This window comes from Phacochoerus africanus, chromosome 7, assembly GCF_016906955.1.
Source record: "Phacochoerus africanus isolate WHEZ1 chromosome 7, ROS_Pafr_v1, whole genome shotgun sequence".
NCBI classification, from domain to species: Eukaryota; Metazoa; Chordata; class Mammalia; order Artiodactyla; family Suidae; genus Phacochoerus; species Phacochoerus africanus.
In genome coordinates, this window is record NC_062550.1 from 80,436,584 (window position 1) to 80,451,452 (window position 14,869).

Consider the following 14,869-nt stretch of genomic DNA (forward strand, 5'->3'; position numbering starts at 1 on the left):
GCCGCCGCCGCCGCCGTCGCCGCCGCCGCGGCTGCCGAAACTCCCGGGCCTCCGGCCGCCCCGGCCCCTCACCGTCAGCTCGCCTTTCCCCTGGCCTGTTCGCGCGTCTCCGGCAGCAGCACCATGTTGAATCGCGTCCCCGGGCCGAGCCGCCTGGGCCGGCGGCGCTGAGAGGCGGGCGAGAGCCGGGCCGCGGGGAGGGAGGGAAGGAAGGGGTGGGGGCCGCGCTCGCCCCGCGGCTTCGCGCGGATCCGGCAGTCGCTTGCCCCTCTAGTTTCGCTCCGATTTCTTTAAACTTTTTTAGAAATTCCCCTCCCTCCTTCCCTCCTCTCCCCCTGGCCTCCTGCTCCCTCCTTCCCCTCCTCCTCCTCCTCCTCCCCCTCCCTCCCTCCCTCCCTGCGCCGCCGCCGCCGCCGCCGCCGCCACCGCCGGCCCATGACTGAGCCCCGCCGCCGCCGGCCGAGGAATGGGCTCCGGGCTCTGGTAGGAAGCGCAGGGAGCGGGGGGCGCTTTTAAAACACCGATCTGGGTTTTTTAAAAACCTCCTTTGAAAAAATAATGGCAAACTCGACGGGGAAGGCGCCTCCGGACGAGCGGAGAAAGGGACTCGCTTTCCTGGACGAGCTGCGGCAGTTCCACCACAGCAGAGGGTGAGAGCAGAACCGGGGGGGCAGCGCCGGGGCGAGCCGGGGCGAACAGGGCTCTCCCGCCCGGGCCGGCGCGGGGTCCCGGCTGACAAGTGCGGGGCTTTCTCTCTCCCGCAGGTCGCCTTTTAAAAAAATCCCTGCGGTGGGTGGGAAGGAGCTGGATCTTCACGGTCTCTACACCAGAGTCACTACTTTAGGCGGATTCGCGAAGGTGAGTGGAAGTTTTAATTTGTATTTCCCTCTCGCTGGCCTCCTCCAAAAAGTCTCCTTTGACCCCGGAGTGGGCGCTCGGGGCTGGGGGGGTGGCCCGCGGGGGCCAGAGGCGTTCTTTTCGCTCCCAGCCGGTGGCACGGAGGCGGACGGCGGCGGGGCTGTTTTTGGCCTGGTGGCTCGCGTGCGCGCGGCGGGCGCGGGGCTCGGCGGGCGGGCGGCCCGGCGCCGGCTCGCGCCCTGCCCGGTGCCCGGCCGGCCCGGCGGGGTCTGAGCGCCGCAGCGGGGAGTGCGGGCGTGCGGGGCGCCCGCCCGAGCCCCGCGCCCGCCCCGCGCCCGCGCCCGCCCGCCCGCTCGCTCGCTCGCGAGTCAGCTCTGCCGCCGCTGCCGCTCTAGCACAGGCGGAGACACAGAGACACACAGACTCTGAGAGCAGTTTTCGTGCAACTCAAAATTAGCGCGGGCAGGTTTAACATCGATAATCGGCTGCGAAATGATCCCGGCAGCCGGGGGCACAGCCTCGGCCCCGTCGCCCTCGGTTTATACAGCTAACAAAAGAAACCAGGACCTGTCTCCAAATAGCCATCTTAGGCTTCAAGGCTAGGCAGAAGCTGTAGGCCTCAAAGAAGGGCCTATGGAGATGGATAGATCTGGGAGAGGGATCGGAATCGGCCCCGGCCCCGGCCCCCCCAGAACCTGCGGACGTCGCTGTCCGGAACAGTATTGATCCTTTTGAACTTTTTTTTTTTTAGTGTAAACGGACCGCGTTGAGATTTAAAAGGGGGCGACAGAGGGACTTGCGATTGGTTATTGTCCGGGCTTCAAAAACAAAACAAACCCACCAACACCCCCCCCCCCGCCCCCCAAACAAAACAAGTGCTGTTAAATACAGGGCTCTTGGGTGAAAACCCAGTGATTCAAGCAGCCCTTGCTCAGTTACTCTTACGGATCGAGCCGAATCACCCACTGATGCCTGAGGTATCTCCACATCTCTGTAGAATGGGTATTTATTTCATAGTTAGGTTAGAGTTTTCTTGGATTGTGCACTCTCAGACAAGTGTGGCTGTGTTTTTAACAGGTTTCTGAGAAGAATCAGTGGGGAGAAATTGTTGAAGAGTTCAACTTTCCCAGAAGTTGTTCTAACGCTGCCTTTGCTTTAAAACAGTATTACTTGCGGTGAGTAGTAGTGACTCTTCCAACAGTGTTTGGAAATAAGGGACTTATGGGGAGATTTTTTTAAGGAAAAAAAAAAAAAGAGAAGAAAGCCCCAAACCAGAAGCAAACCTTGCTCACCAATTTCTAAACGTCTGTTAATTTCAGCCTGAGAAACATTAAATATCAATAAAGTGAGGTTGTAGGAAGGTGAAAGTTTTCCTTTCCTATTTTAGGATTGTTTACATTTTTCATACAGAATCATTACAGGTGACACCCCACCCCCATTCTTGGTAAACATTCTTTTGTGACATTGTTATTGATTGCTTGATATCCACAGAGGGGCAGAAAGGTGATGCTTAGTAAAAGAGTTAAGATAGTTAATGAAACTTTGTATCCCTTGGGAAATTTTTTCTTTGTTTTGGAAACTCTTTTGCCCTTTTAAATTCTGACTTTAAGATTTTTTAAAAATGAAACTTTTATGTGTGTGGAACCGTGTCACTGAGTAATTTTTCAGTAGGATGTTTCTGCATAGCGTAACAAGTTGGTGCTTTAAGTGACCCGGGTTGTTTTTAGAATTTGGGGGGGGGGATTTTTGAGTGACTTAAAAACGTTTAAAAGGATTATTGTTTATTTAGGAAGATCAGGGATACTACAAAATGGAAGACTATGATTTGGGTTTTCGTTCATTCTCTCCCCTCTTTTTTGACTGTTTGACGAAGTAAATTTCTTACTCAGTTGGTATGTGATACAGTTTAGATAATCTATTTTGTAATTAAGTTTTAATTTTTTCTTTCAGTTTTTCTACTAGGGATATTTTCATATTGTCTTATTTTTAATATTTATCTACCTTCATAGTCTCCTTAGTTGCTATTTATTATTTAAAATTAAAATAATGCTCTTCATATTTATTACTTTTCAATAATGATGTTATAGGATGGCCTTTTTTTTAGGTAATGCAGCTTCTTCTGTATAATTGGAGTTTGGCATTTATCATTGCTCCAAATGCAATATCCATATGTGGATATTCTGTGTTATGTTCAGCATTCTGGAATAGGAAATGCAGTAATTGCACAGGTGTACTTTCTATTGGCTTAGATTGACTTCAGCCTTGAAGCTAAAGAGTTTGCAGAACTTTGTGAGTAGTTCTGAGTTACAGGGAAGTCTAGAAAATATTAAATATGGTTAGTTGTTATCTATTGTGAGTATAAGGTGGCATGTGTTAGAGTGCATTTTTAAATAAAAGACTAAAACAAAAAACAAAGTAGAATAAAATTAACCTCCAAAACCATTGATTTAGTAATGTGGTGAGAAGTAGAGAATTTTTTATTTATGGTGATATTAATTGCTCATTTTCATTTGTAATGTTGAGAGGAGTGGTGTTAATACATGTCCTGGTTTTCTGGTAATCAATTTGAGCCATTTAGATTTTAACTGTTTAAAATACATGTTTTAAAGTTAATGCCTGATATTTATTAGATGATTGATTGAAACTTAATATCCAGAAGTTACTGTATGAGAGATATGTTTCATGAGATGTGTGTTTTTCTGAAGAATTTACATTCATATTAACAGGGTTTTAGGACAATCAAATGGCTAGACTCCTAGCTTACTACAAATTACATAAGTATTGTTTTTCCAGTTGTGATTTCTATCTTGGGATCATATCCTCCATTGATTATACTTATAGGTACTATTTTTTTTAACTATGTAGTTTCAGGATTGTTTGTAACTCTTTACATTGTTCTCAGGTCAATTTGAGCTTTATACTCTTATTAGAAGCTACGTTTGTCCTTAGCTAAACTTGTTTTTCCTCCATATATCACTCTCCAGGTTTGTTTTTGTAGGATTGTATCTAGGCTACTAGGGAAAAAGTTGAAGCATTTGTTTTGGAAAATAAAGCCATGTGAAAATTTGCATGGCTTGTAAAAAAAATACAAAAGAAATATGCTGGTCAAAAATTGGGTACTACCAACCTTGGAAGATTTTTGTCCATAGTGGTGTAATATTGCACAGTTAGAGGACATGTATTATGCTGGGTTTTACACCTTCCCCTGAAAAATCTTAACTGGCAGACAGGATGCCAAGCTTTCATAGTAGTTCTGTTACTTAACCATGAGAGTACCTCTTCATAGTAAGAAACAGTAATCAAGTGACTTTGTAAGTTCCTTCTTTGATATATCAAATTGAATTTCATGATTTCTGTTGAGTAGATAATGCAGTGTGTTTTATAAATCACAGGTGGAATACTTTTTTGAAAATATGAACTTCTGTTTCATTTGACTTACTGTAAGACATGTATTCTTCATTTACTCTACAAGTTTAATATTTGCTAGCATTCCTCTGTAGTTTCATTACTAATTGGATGGGTAGCTGTTAGCCTTATTAAGAAGAGCAAACTAGTATGCTGGCCATGTATATAACATTTTTGTGTTTGTTTTGGTACAAACATAGATAGTCATTAAATATAGAGGGATGAGTTTAGTAGTCTGCCAAAAATTAGCTTGATTGTGTCAAACATACATTTTTTCAGTTGTAGACTGTCTACAAAAATTTCTCAAAGTCTAAAGTTGAAAATGCAATTGATTATTTGTTTTAACACTGGTATTTACTTAAAAATGTAAGTGCCTACTGATAATGTGTAAAAGTACTATCTTTAAAGATTGGGTATTACTCATCTGTGATGTCTATATATTTTGTTTTCCTTTAGTCCTTTCTTGTTATGTACATCTTAATGTGTTCCACACATGTTTATTATTAGAATACCTTTATAAGTTTGAAAGGATAGGTATAATTTTTCATATTTTGTAGATTAAGATAAAGTGTAAGAAAATCTAAGTGGCTTTAAGGGCATTTGTTATTTGGACAAAAAAGTTATATTCCTCCGTGTGTTCAGTAATATTTAATCAGTCTATTATGAATTCAGTTTGTTAGTCACAAATGATTTTAAGAAATTAAAATATAATTGGAAATTACATATTGTTAAATGTATTTATTATATTCATTATGCTCCATATTGGTTACTTTTATCTTTTGATGCTAAAATTGGGGGGGGAGCAATTTACTGCTCTTACTTTTGTTATGAATTTGAAGTCTTCCTATGAAGATGTAGGTACATATTTCAAATACTTGAAGAATTTTATTGTAGCTTACTGATACCAGTAGTACAGTTATAGTCAAGATTGACTTGATGTTTCCATTATAAACTTGATTTTTGGAAAGGAGGTAAAATATCTTAGAGATAAAAAAATTATTGTATAAAACTTTATTAGTAGTTTTCTTATAAAATCTCTTCTTTTTTTTACATGTACTTACGTGTAAATGAAAGTATGTGTAAAGTTGTACCCAGTTAGAGTTGCACCCACCATAGTGAATTTTCAATTTCATTGTGAATTTATCTCCCGCCCCCCCCTTTAGCGAATGAAGCCTTCCCTTAAATTATACCAGCAAAGTTTATGTTTATTAGGTAAATAGAATGAATACACTTATGTGTTAGGTAGTTAGTATCCGCCACGTAGATCACTTCTTTTAAGAGAAAGCTTTTTATGAATCACTTGAGGTTAAATGAAAGAATAATTCAAAATTGTAATAAATATGTAATACCGGTACTTACAGTAGTACACTGAGTTGGTGTATCAACAGAATTGATAAGGAGAGATTGCTCTCCTTATTCAAGGAAGGAAAATAAAAGTACTGTGGAGACTGGAAGAAAAACTGTATCTAAATAAATTATTCATATAGACATTCTAAAATTAATTTTATAAACTATATCATTTTGAACAAGTTTGATTTTGATATTTTCTGGTATTCTGTTGCATTTTAGAGGGCATGCAAACTTGTTGGAAGGAGGAGAAAGTAGAAAAAGTTGAAAGACTTATAAGAGCTCAGCTAGGTTAGTGTTATGTCTTAGAAACCATGTTTTAAACAGCTTAAGTTTGTCCTAAGTAGAAATAAATCTAACACTTTCCAGGGTGGATAGTTTCACTGAGGATACACACTAAGAACTTAACTATAACTCAAGAGATACTGCATTTAAATATTCTGCCTTAGCTATTAACTAAAAATGGTTTACCAAAGAGGAGTACTCTTATAATCCTCTAGTCTGTTGTGGATTCATCATGTTCATAGTTGGTTATGTGTGAAATCCACTATAACCTGCATAGAAAAGTATATTGCTGCTATGATTCTTTTATGTTCCCAAACTGAACAATATTAGAAGTTGGAAAAAGAAAGAAAAACAAACATTTTAATTCACTGGAATTTAGGTGCATTAGTAAGCAAGTAAGTATTCAGTACATGTTTTTAGGTAAAGTATTTAGAGTTTTTATTATTATATGAGGAAAGCTGCTTATTGGGGATTTTCCAGAATGGTATAGTCCCTACTAAAGTTGATTGGTAAAAATAGGGTTTGTTTGAATTGGGAATTAGAAGACCTTTGCTGGGGGCCGCAGAGAGGGGAGATTCTCTCTGTTTCTACTTCTCTAATCTGCCACCACTATAGTTACTGTACTCTTGGGTATTCAAGATCAATTAGAATGGACATTCCCAGTTTGCGCTATATGAAAGATTTGTTTTCCTGAAATGTCAGTATGTTTCTTTGAAAAAAGCAAAATGAATTTAAGCACAAGTGCTAAATTTGGGTTACCTCATTGAAGGACTTCTTAGAAATTTTGTTTCGTTAATGTGCATTGTGGATCTCAAGACTGTCTGGAGAAATACTATTTATTATCTCCCTCCTCCCACTCATAGTAGAAAGTGGTTCCCAGATACCACCACATAAAGGCAGGGGAATGTTTGAAGAACACCTACTAAGTTCTGTTGATCTTGTTTTGGGAAACTCTGAGCTAGAATAAATAAGGGTTAGGAAGAAAAATTTTAAATATGGAAAAATGAGGAAAATGTGAAATGAAAGGTAATTATGTATATGAATGTAGATATATATATATAAATATATATATATAAGTCAAAGTTTAATTGATTTTTGTGGAGTATTATTTGGTTATTTTTATCAGTGACTGTACACAGTTACATTGGTAATACTTAAATAGTTGTTAGAATAGGGGACATTTAAAATTTATCTTTTGTTCATTGCCAGTAAAATAAAGGTAGCAGAATTGTTGGTCACATTGTTTTATAGACTGTTAATTATTTTTTATGAGATATAATAGTCCTGCTAAAATTTTTATTTGCCTCAGTTCTGTGATTTTAAAAACGGGTTATAATCATGAATTTTGATTTTTACGGAAAGGTGTTTAAAAGTAGATTTTGGTTTCACAACCAAATTCACTGGAGTTAAAAATGGAGATGTTTGGATTATAGATTATTGTTAAATATTTTATGGTTTGAAATCATAAGCATAATTTTTATGGAAAGCAAAAGTGTTGGCTTTTGAATTTAAAATAAATGTAAATAACATGGCTAGTTCAGTTATCCATGGTAGAGCCCAGGAAATAGGCACTTTGATGCTTTTTATTCAGAAATGCCCCCAAATGTATATATGCTGATTGATATTGGTACTGGTTAACGTATCAAAGTTTATTAATGGATTCACTTAGAAAATAAAACTTTTAGGAGTTCCACTTGTGGCTCAGTGGTTAATGAACCTGACTAGGAACCATGAGGATATGGGTTTGAACCCTGGGCTTGCTCAGTGGGTTAAGGATCCGTCATTGCCATGAGCTGTGATGTAGGTCGCAGATGCGGCTTGGATCTTGTGTTGCTGTGGCTGTGGTGTAGGCCAGTGGCTTTAGCTCTGATTTGACCCTTATCCTGGGAACTTCCATATGCCACAGGTGTGACCCTAAAAAGCAAAAAAAAAAGAGAGAGAGAGAGAGAAAGAAATAAACTTTTGTGGGACCTGGAATAAAGAGATGGTTTAGAGCAAATTGTCACTCTCTGTTACATTCAGATTATGATTTTTATTGAACTTTCCAAGAATTCTATTATTAGGATGGAGTCTATCATATATTTCTGTTTCAAACATAAGAAAATTTCACTTGTGCTTGGATATTTTTCGCATATTCATAATGTGAAAAATGAAGCTATGTCACCCTCGTGACTAAGTATGTTGCAGTGATCTATTGCTGGAACTGAAATCTCTTGGTGATATCTAGGAATAGATACTGCATTATGAATTATTGCTGCAAATGATAGATTCATACTTCCACTAATAATTTAAATCAGTGCTTGCAGTTTCACCCCAACTTATTGCAAGAGGATTTTATGGTGAGGTTGAATTTGTTGTTTTGGCTGTTTTATTTCATTAGTCTCTTTTAACAGTTTCCTTTTCCTATCACGCCATTGATTTATTGAAGTAATGGGGGTCACTTGTCCTTTAGAATGCCCTAATTCTGGATTCGATTGACTGCATCCTTCTAGTGTCAGTTAACCCGTTCTTCTATCCTCTGTATTTATTTTCGAAAAATAGTTAGATTTAAAGGTTGAAAAAATTCAAGTTTATTTATTTTAGGTATACCTAATAGGCAGTGTTGAGCTTTTCATCAGATCATGAAGCATATAATGGTTAGCTGTCCCATTTTAGTGGTTCTGAGATGGTTTTAGGTGTATTGGGTAGTTAGTGTCTGAATGGTCTGAAACATTGTATTTTTTTGAAAAGTGTGCCCCAGGTGATTCTTAAATATGCTGAAGTGTGAGAACAGTTGATATAATTATTATAATTAAGCCAATTTAATTGCTAAGTCGTTTACCTTGGCATCAACATGTTGGCTAGGGCCACATCCAGAACAAAGCCTCTAGGTGACATCTGGTCTAGGGGCACCTGCTCAAGCTGCATCTGTCATCTCTAAGCAGAGCCTGGATGCATCCTGCTTTGTGTCTGGGCTCTAGAGAAGGTTAACAAGGACTGCACCTCAATTAAGGGGGAAAAAAGGATAAATGCAGTACCATTTTGAACTTATCTTGGCCGTATTTGTATAGTAATTTGGATTTTAAAAAATTAGTTAACAGTAATTTTTTATTAATATCTAGGTTTTTTGTTTGTTTTCTGTTTTTAATAGGACTTTAGGAGTTCCTGCTATGGCATAGCGGGATCAGCAGCATTTCTGGAAAGCTGGGATGCAGGTTCAGTACCCAGCCTGCCACAGTAGGTTAGGATCTGGCATTGCCATATCTGTGGCATAAGTCACACCTGTGGCTTGAATCTGAACCCTGGCCTGGGAACTGCATATGCCATGAGGCGCCCAGAAAAGAAAAAAAAATAGGAATTTATAATATTTTTCCCAAGTGGAATGCCATTTATTTTATTGAATTTACTGAATGCCTTTTCTCTTTGTGAGGATTTTCTTGGTCTATCCCAGTACTGCTTAGGGGAGTTAACTTATATAAATTCCTTTAAAAATAACAATACTAACAATAACTTGTTTAATGCACTTTATCTTCATTTTTCAAACCATTTTCATATGTGAGATTTTATTTTTATCATTTCAAGTTTCAGAAGTAATTGCTGTTATTTAATCTCAGAAAAAATAACACTTAGCAAAGAATTTCTTTCCACCACTCAAACTCTTTTCTTCTGGAGCATATGGACTACTTCAGAAAAAAAAAAAAAAAAGAGTCTGTAGGTTATATCGAACTCTCAATCTTAAGTGTCAGCCATAATTGCCACTTAGTAAGGTTTATTTTACATATTTTCAGACTACACTTTCTCCCCTTCACCTTTCCATTTCCTTTCCTTTCCTGGCAGTACACCTGCTTTTCGCTTTACAAAGCATGGTCTCATACATAACCATCCATTATCCACAGTTGTTAAATATCTTCGGGTATTTTCCATGACCTAGGTATGTTTACCTTTGTTTCATTCAGTAAATGATTTTTTTCCTTTACCATATAATGAGACCAAACCAAAATACTGCTTTTTATGAGGAAGGATTTGAATAAAGTTGTATAAGAATCTGTTATTTGAATACATGTCTTAATGTGAAATATGGCAAGTATCTTTAATTCTCTTCTTTATTGTATTTGGTAAATTCTTAATTATAGTATTCAGTGGTCAGTTGCTCTGTGCACGGAGATGATGTTTATTGTATAATTTAATATATATACCTCTCATGGTGAAGTGTTTTTGGATGAAATTTGATTTTGTCCTTCTCCTAGCCCAATGGTTATTTTAAATAAATAAAATGTTTATATTAATAAACGTACCTGAGGTAAGTAGGAACATTCTGTTAAAACAGGCCAAAGGAGAGATCATAGTTAGGGGCCTGGGAAGAAAATACTTAATCTGTAGTACTTAGAGATGGGGCTGAATGTAAATGTGTCAGTAATGATGCCCAAGTTGATCACACTTTCCATAATGGTTCATAGATTAAGTGAATTTTCAATGTACTTGGGCTTAGATCAGACCACTTAGTACTTCATAAACAGTATTTAGTACCTTAGCAGACTGTACTCCAAGTGCACTCACAAGTAATAGGTCAAGAGTGCTTAAGCGGTTTGGTATAATCTTTTTAGTTTACACCATTGAAACGTCAAACTTCTGAATTTCGGAGTAGTTTTTCCAGGTAGTCTCACATTGCAATGTCTTAATTCAATCTAGTAGTAAAATATCTGGTTGAGAGAAATGATAAGCCTTTAATTTTCTTTCTTTCATATGTTTTTCCAGAATTGTTAATTTTTTTTTCTATCTATATGTGAATTCTTTTTTTTTTTTTTTGGCTGGATCTGTGGCACGCAGAAGTTCCCAGGCCAGGGATTGAATCTGTGCCACAGCGGTGACCTGAGCCACTGCAGTGACAATGCTTGATCCTTAAACCGCTGAGCCTTACAGGAACTCCTATATGTGCATTCTTGTTTGCACTTCATTTATATTGTCCAGTTGTTATTATTTTGCCTCATTTGCTTTGTAATTTTCTCTTTTTATGTGATGGTATGTGTGTATATATATATATATATTATTAATAATCATTATTATTGTTTAATCATTTAATATCATTACTTTCCTCCTAAATATAAGTGTATATTAAGAATAAAAACGTTCTCTTATGTAATAGTAGTACAGTAATCAAATTCAGAAGATTAAGCATGAATATAACAGAGAACTATCTATATCCAGTCTCTTGGGATAGATCATGGTGGAATATAACATAAGAAAGGGAATGTATATATATGATTGGGTTACTTTGCTGTACATCAGGAATTGGCACAACATTGTAAATTAACTATACTCCAATAAAAAAGAAAAGGAAAAGCCCTGTGGATATAATCATAATAACTGTAACTATTCCAAAGATTTTTTTTTTTTCCCTTTAGCTACTCTTGCAGCATGTGGAAGTTCCTGGGCCAGGGATCAAACCTGAGCCACAGCAGTGACATCACTGAATCCTTAACTGCTAGATCACCAGGAAACTCCCAAAGATGTCTTTTATAGCAGTCATACCCACCAGCTTTTAATCCATGATCTTGTTATCATATCTCCAGTGTTTCAATCTTTCATAATATTGCTATTTTGTTGTTTTTGTTTTTGTTTTTTTTAGGGCCACACCCGCAGCATATGGAAGTTCCCAGACTAGGGGTTGAATTGGAGCTACAGCTGCTGGACTATGCCACAGTCACAGCAATGTGGGATCCAAGCTGCATCTGTGACCTACACCACAGCTTAACGGCAACATCGATCCTTAACCCACTGAGTGAGGCCAGGGATCAAACCTCCATCCTCATGGATGCTAGTTGGGTTTGTTACCACAGAGCCACGATGGTAACTCCCCGTAATATTACCATTTTTGAAGAGTATGAGCCAACTGTACTATCAATTTTGGGTTTGTCTGAGGTTTTTTCAGAACTGGATTTATGTTAGGCTTTTTTGGTGAGAGGTGTGTGATATCACTTTGTCCCATCATTGCTGATGTTAACAGTTAAGTTGGTGTTCTGGTTTCTCTACTGTAAAGTTTCCATTTTCTCTTTTGTAATTAGCAGGTAACCTGTGGAGACATACTTTAAGACTTGTGTAAATATCTCACTCACCATCTAACTTTTCCCAATAGTTTTAATATCCACTGTGATTCTTACCTGAATCAATTATTATAATGGGTATATTTATTTTCTAATTCTGTCACTTCTTTTACATTTATTAGTTGACAATCTATAATAAGGAAAACATTTTCATCATTAGATTTTTATGTTATACAATGGATTAAAATCTGTTACAGGTATACATTTTGCTGCTTAAATTTGGCCAGGAGGAGTCCTTTGAAGCTGGCTCCTCTGTTTTTTAAATAAATTCCTGTGATGTTTTGAGCACTTCCTTGCTTTCTGATAAAATAAGATCTTCCAGAGTCAGCTTGTCTTTTGCTTACCTTGCTTTAGCATCAGCTATTTCTCCAAGAAGTCTTGGTTTCTTTTAGTGTGGAATGGTATATAGAAACCAAGATCTGGATGTTAGATGTGCTCATTGTCACTAGCTTATCTTTTCTTGAAGGCCCTTTAGAGAAACAGAGCCAGGAAGTTTGCTTATTTTAAATATAAATATACATATTTTACAAATCATAAGGCTATGCTGATACCTTTAATACAGTCCACACAAGTTTCCTTCTTGGCTTCTTCTATTCCATGTGTCTCACTTTAGCTGCATTGAGAAGCTAGTTCCTGACACCAGTATGTTTACTTAATCTTGTTAGTTCTGTAGCACATAGACAATAATTTCAGAATTATTTTATGCATACCACTACAAACAACAAAACTGCCAAGTAGAATTACAAATGTGTTTGTATTTCTTTTTGTGTTCAGACTGGCTTTATATTGATAAGTAATTGTGTTAAAAAAAATTCAAAGTGATTGAATTCTTTTTTTCTCGGTATTGTTATTCACTTAATACAGTAAAATCTGTATTTTTCCATTTGTATTCAATTTTGTATTTTTCCCACTTTAATTTTATTTATGAATATGTAAAATCCTTAGTGAGATTCTAAAATCAAAATTTAAACAAAGATATACTCGGAGGTTACCCTCTTTCCTTCCCTATCTCTTCTACCCCATTTCCATCCATGCTTTATTATTAACTACTAGTTCTGGTTATCTTTCCTTTTTGTTTTGCAAAAATAAGGAGGTACATATATGAATTTTTGATTCTCCATCTTAAAACGAGGAAGGCACTCTATTTCATTTTTTTTTTAACTTATTGTAACTCAGGTATTACTCAAAGTTCATGAAGTTCCTTTTTTTTAATGGCTGCATGGTATTTCACTTTGTAGATACTTTATTCAACCAGTGTTCTACATAATCACACTTGGGTTGTTTCAGTCTATGTAGTAGCTGATAATGTCATATGAACAATTGGCAAATCTACTAGCCTTATACAAACCTATTTTCAAACTTTTGGAGATGTATCTTCAGAGTCAGTTACTGCAGTGGGGGTTGATGCAGTGATCAAAGAATAAATACATATGTAGTTTTACTAAATACTGCCAAATTCCCACTGGATTCTTTCCAAATAGGAGAGAACTATTTTGCATTCCCACAAGCAGTATATGAAAGTGCCCATTTCCCACAGCTTTGCCATGTGTTTGCCAGGCTTTTAAAATTTTACCAATCTGGGAGGTTAAGAAATGGTATCTCATTTTATTGTAATTATTGTGGCTTAATATAAGCAAGTTTTATTATTTGGTAGTACCATTTCCATTTCACAGTTCTTTTTTTTACAAAGTTTTCTTGGGTATTATTTTATGTTTTTTCATATGAAGTTGAGCTTTAATTTGTTCTAGTTTCAGAAAAAAGCTTGGTTTTTAAAAATGTTTTTTGTTTTTGTTTTGCTTTTTTTTTAAATGGAGATTGCATAAATTTTAGAAATTACCTTAGAACTGCATGATGCTGAGTTGACCTGTCTAGGAACAATGAAAGTCTTCCTATTCAAATATTTATGTGTCGTAGAAGAGTCTGAAGTTTCCCTTTTTTAGGTTTTAGATATTTCTTAAATTTATTTTTAAATATATTATCATTTTTCTTAGTGGCTTTCTCTTCCATTGTATTTTTTAATTGGTTATTTATACATGAAAGTTAGGGATTTTTTATATTGCAATCTAGTGCCTTACTCAATTGTTTTGCTATTTGTATTAGTTTTTTCATTAGTTTAAAAAATTTTTTAGACATAACTAGTATGTCATCTACAAATGGGTAGTGTTACTTCTTTTCTAAATTTTATGCCTTTAATTATTTTCTTTTGTCTGATTATATTGGCCATTGTGAAATAGTTGGGAAAACAAGGGCATCTTTTCCTTATTTTGATACTGAGCTTAGTTTGATGTGCCTAGCATTTCTTCATTGACTAAGGCATTTGCCTGCTGTGTGTTCTTAATACAGTATCTCTATATGTTCTATTAACATAATGTTTCTGTATCTGTTTATTGAGTGAACAGTGCTATTAGACTTGAGTCAGATTTAGTGATAGCCTTCATATGTTTATCTATCAGCATTTGACTTTAATTTTTAAAAATCTCTATTATCTGTGTTCAAAAGAGAAACTAATACTGACTGTTAACAAATTTAAATTTTATTTTGCAGTGTATGTTTGAATGTGAATATTTCTGATGTTCTAAGTCTTTTTTTTTTTTTTGTCTTTTTTAGGGCCGCACCTGCGGCATATGGAAGTTCCCAGGCTAGGGGTCAAAAATGAGCTAGAGTTGATGCCCTGCACCACAGCCATAGCAACTCAGGATCCGAGCTGTGTCTGTGACCTACACCACAGCTCACAGCAATGCTGGATCCTTAACCCACTGAGTAAGACCAGGGATGGAACCCCCATCCTCATGGATGCTAGTCACATTCATTTCCACTGAGCCACAATGGTAATTCCCTAAGAATTTAAAATATAAATAAAAATCAGCTAAAATGCTGAATGATAACTTTGGAGG

At 37.1% G+C, this 14,869-nt stretch overlaps 1 protein-coding gene across 1 annotated transcript in view; it reads left to right on the plus strand.

The window, feature by feature from the left end:
- Positions 1-405: 405 nt before the first annotated feature.
- Positions 406-14,869, plus strand: part of ARID2 (AT-rich interaction domain 2) — a 155,046-nt gene continuing 140,582 nt past the window's right edge. The window contains exons 1-3 of the mRNA XM_047788027.1: positions 406-650; positions 765-858; positions 1,936-2,033. Coding sequence (XP_047643983.1) covers positions 559-650; positions 765-858; positions 1,936-2,033 — 284 coding nt within the window. The 5' untranslated portion in view covers positions 406-558. The remainder of the gene's footprint in view (positions 651-764; positions 859-1,935; positions 2,034-14,869) is intronic.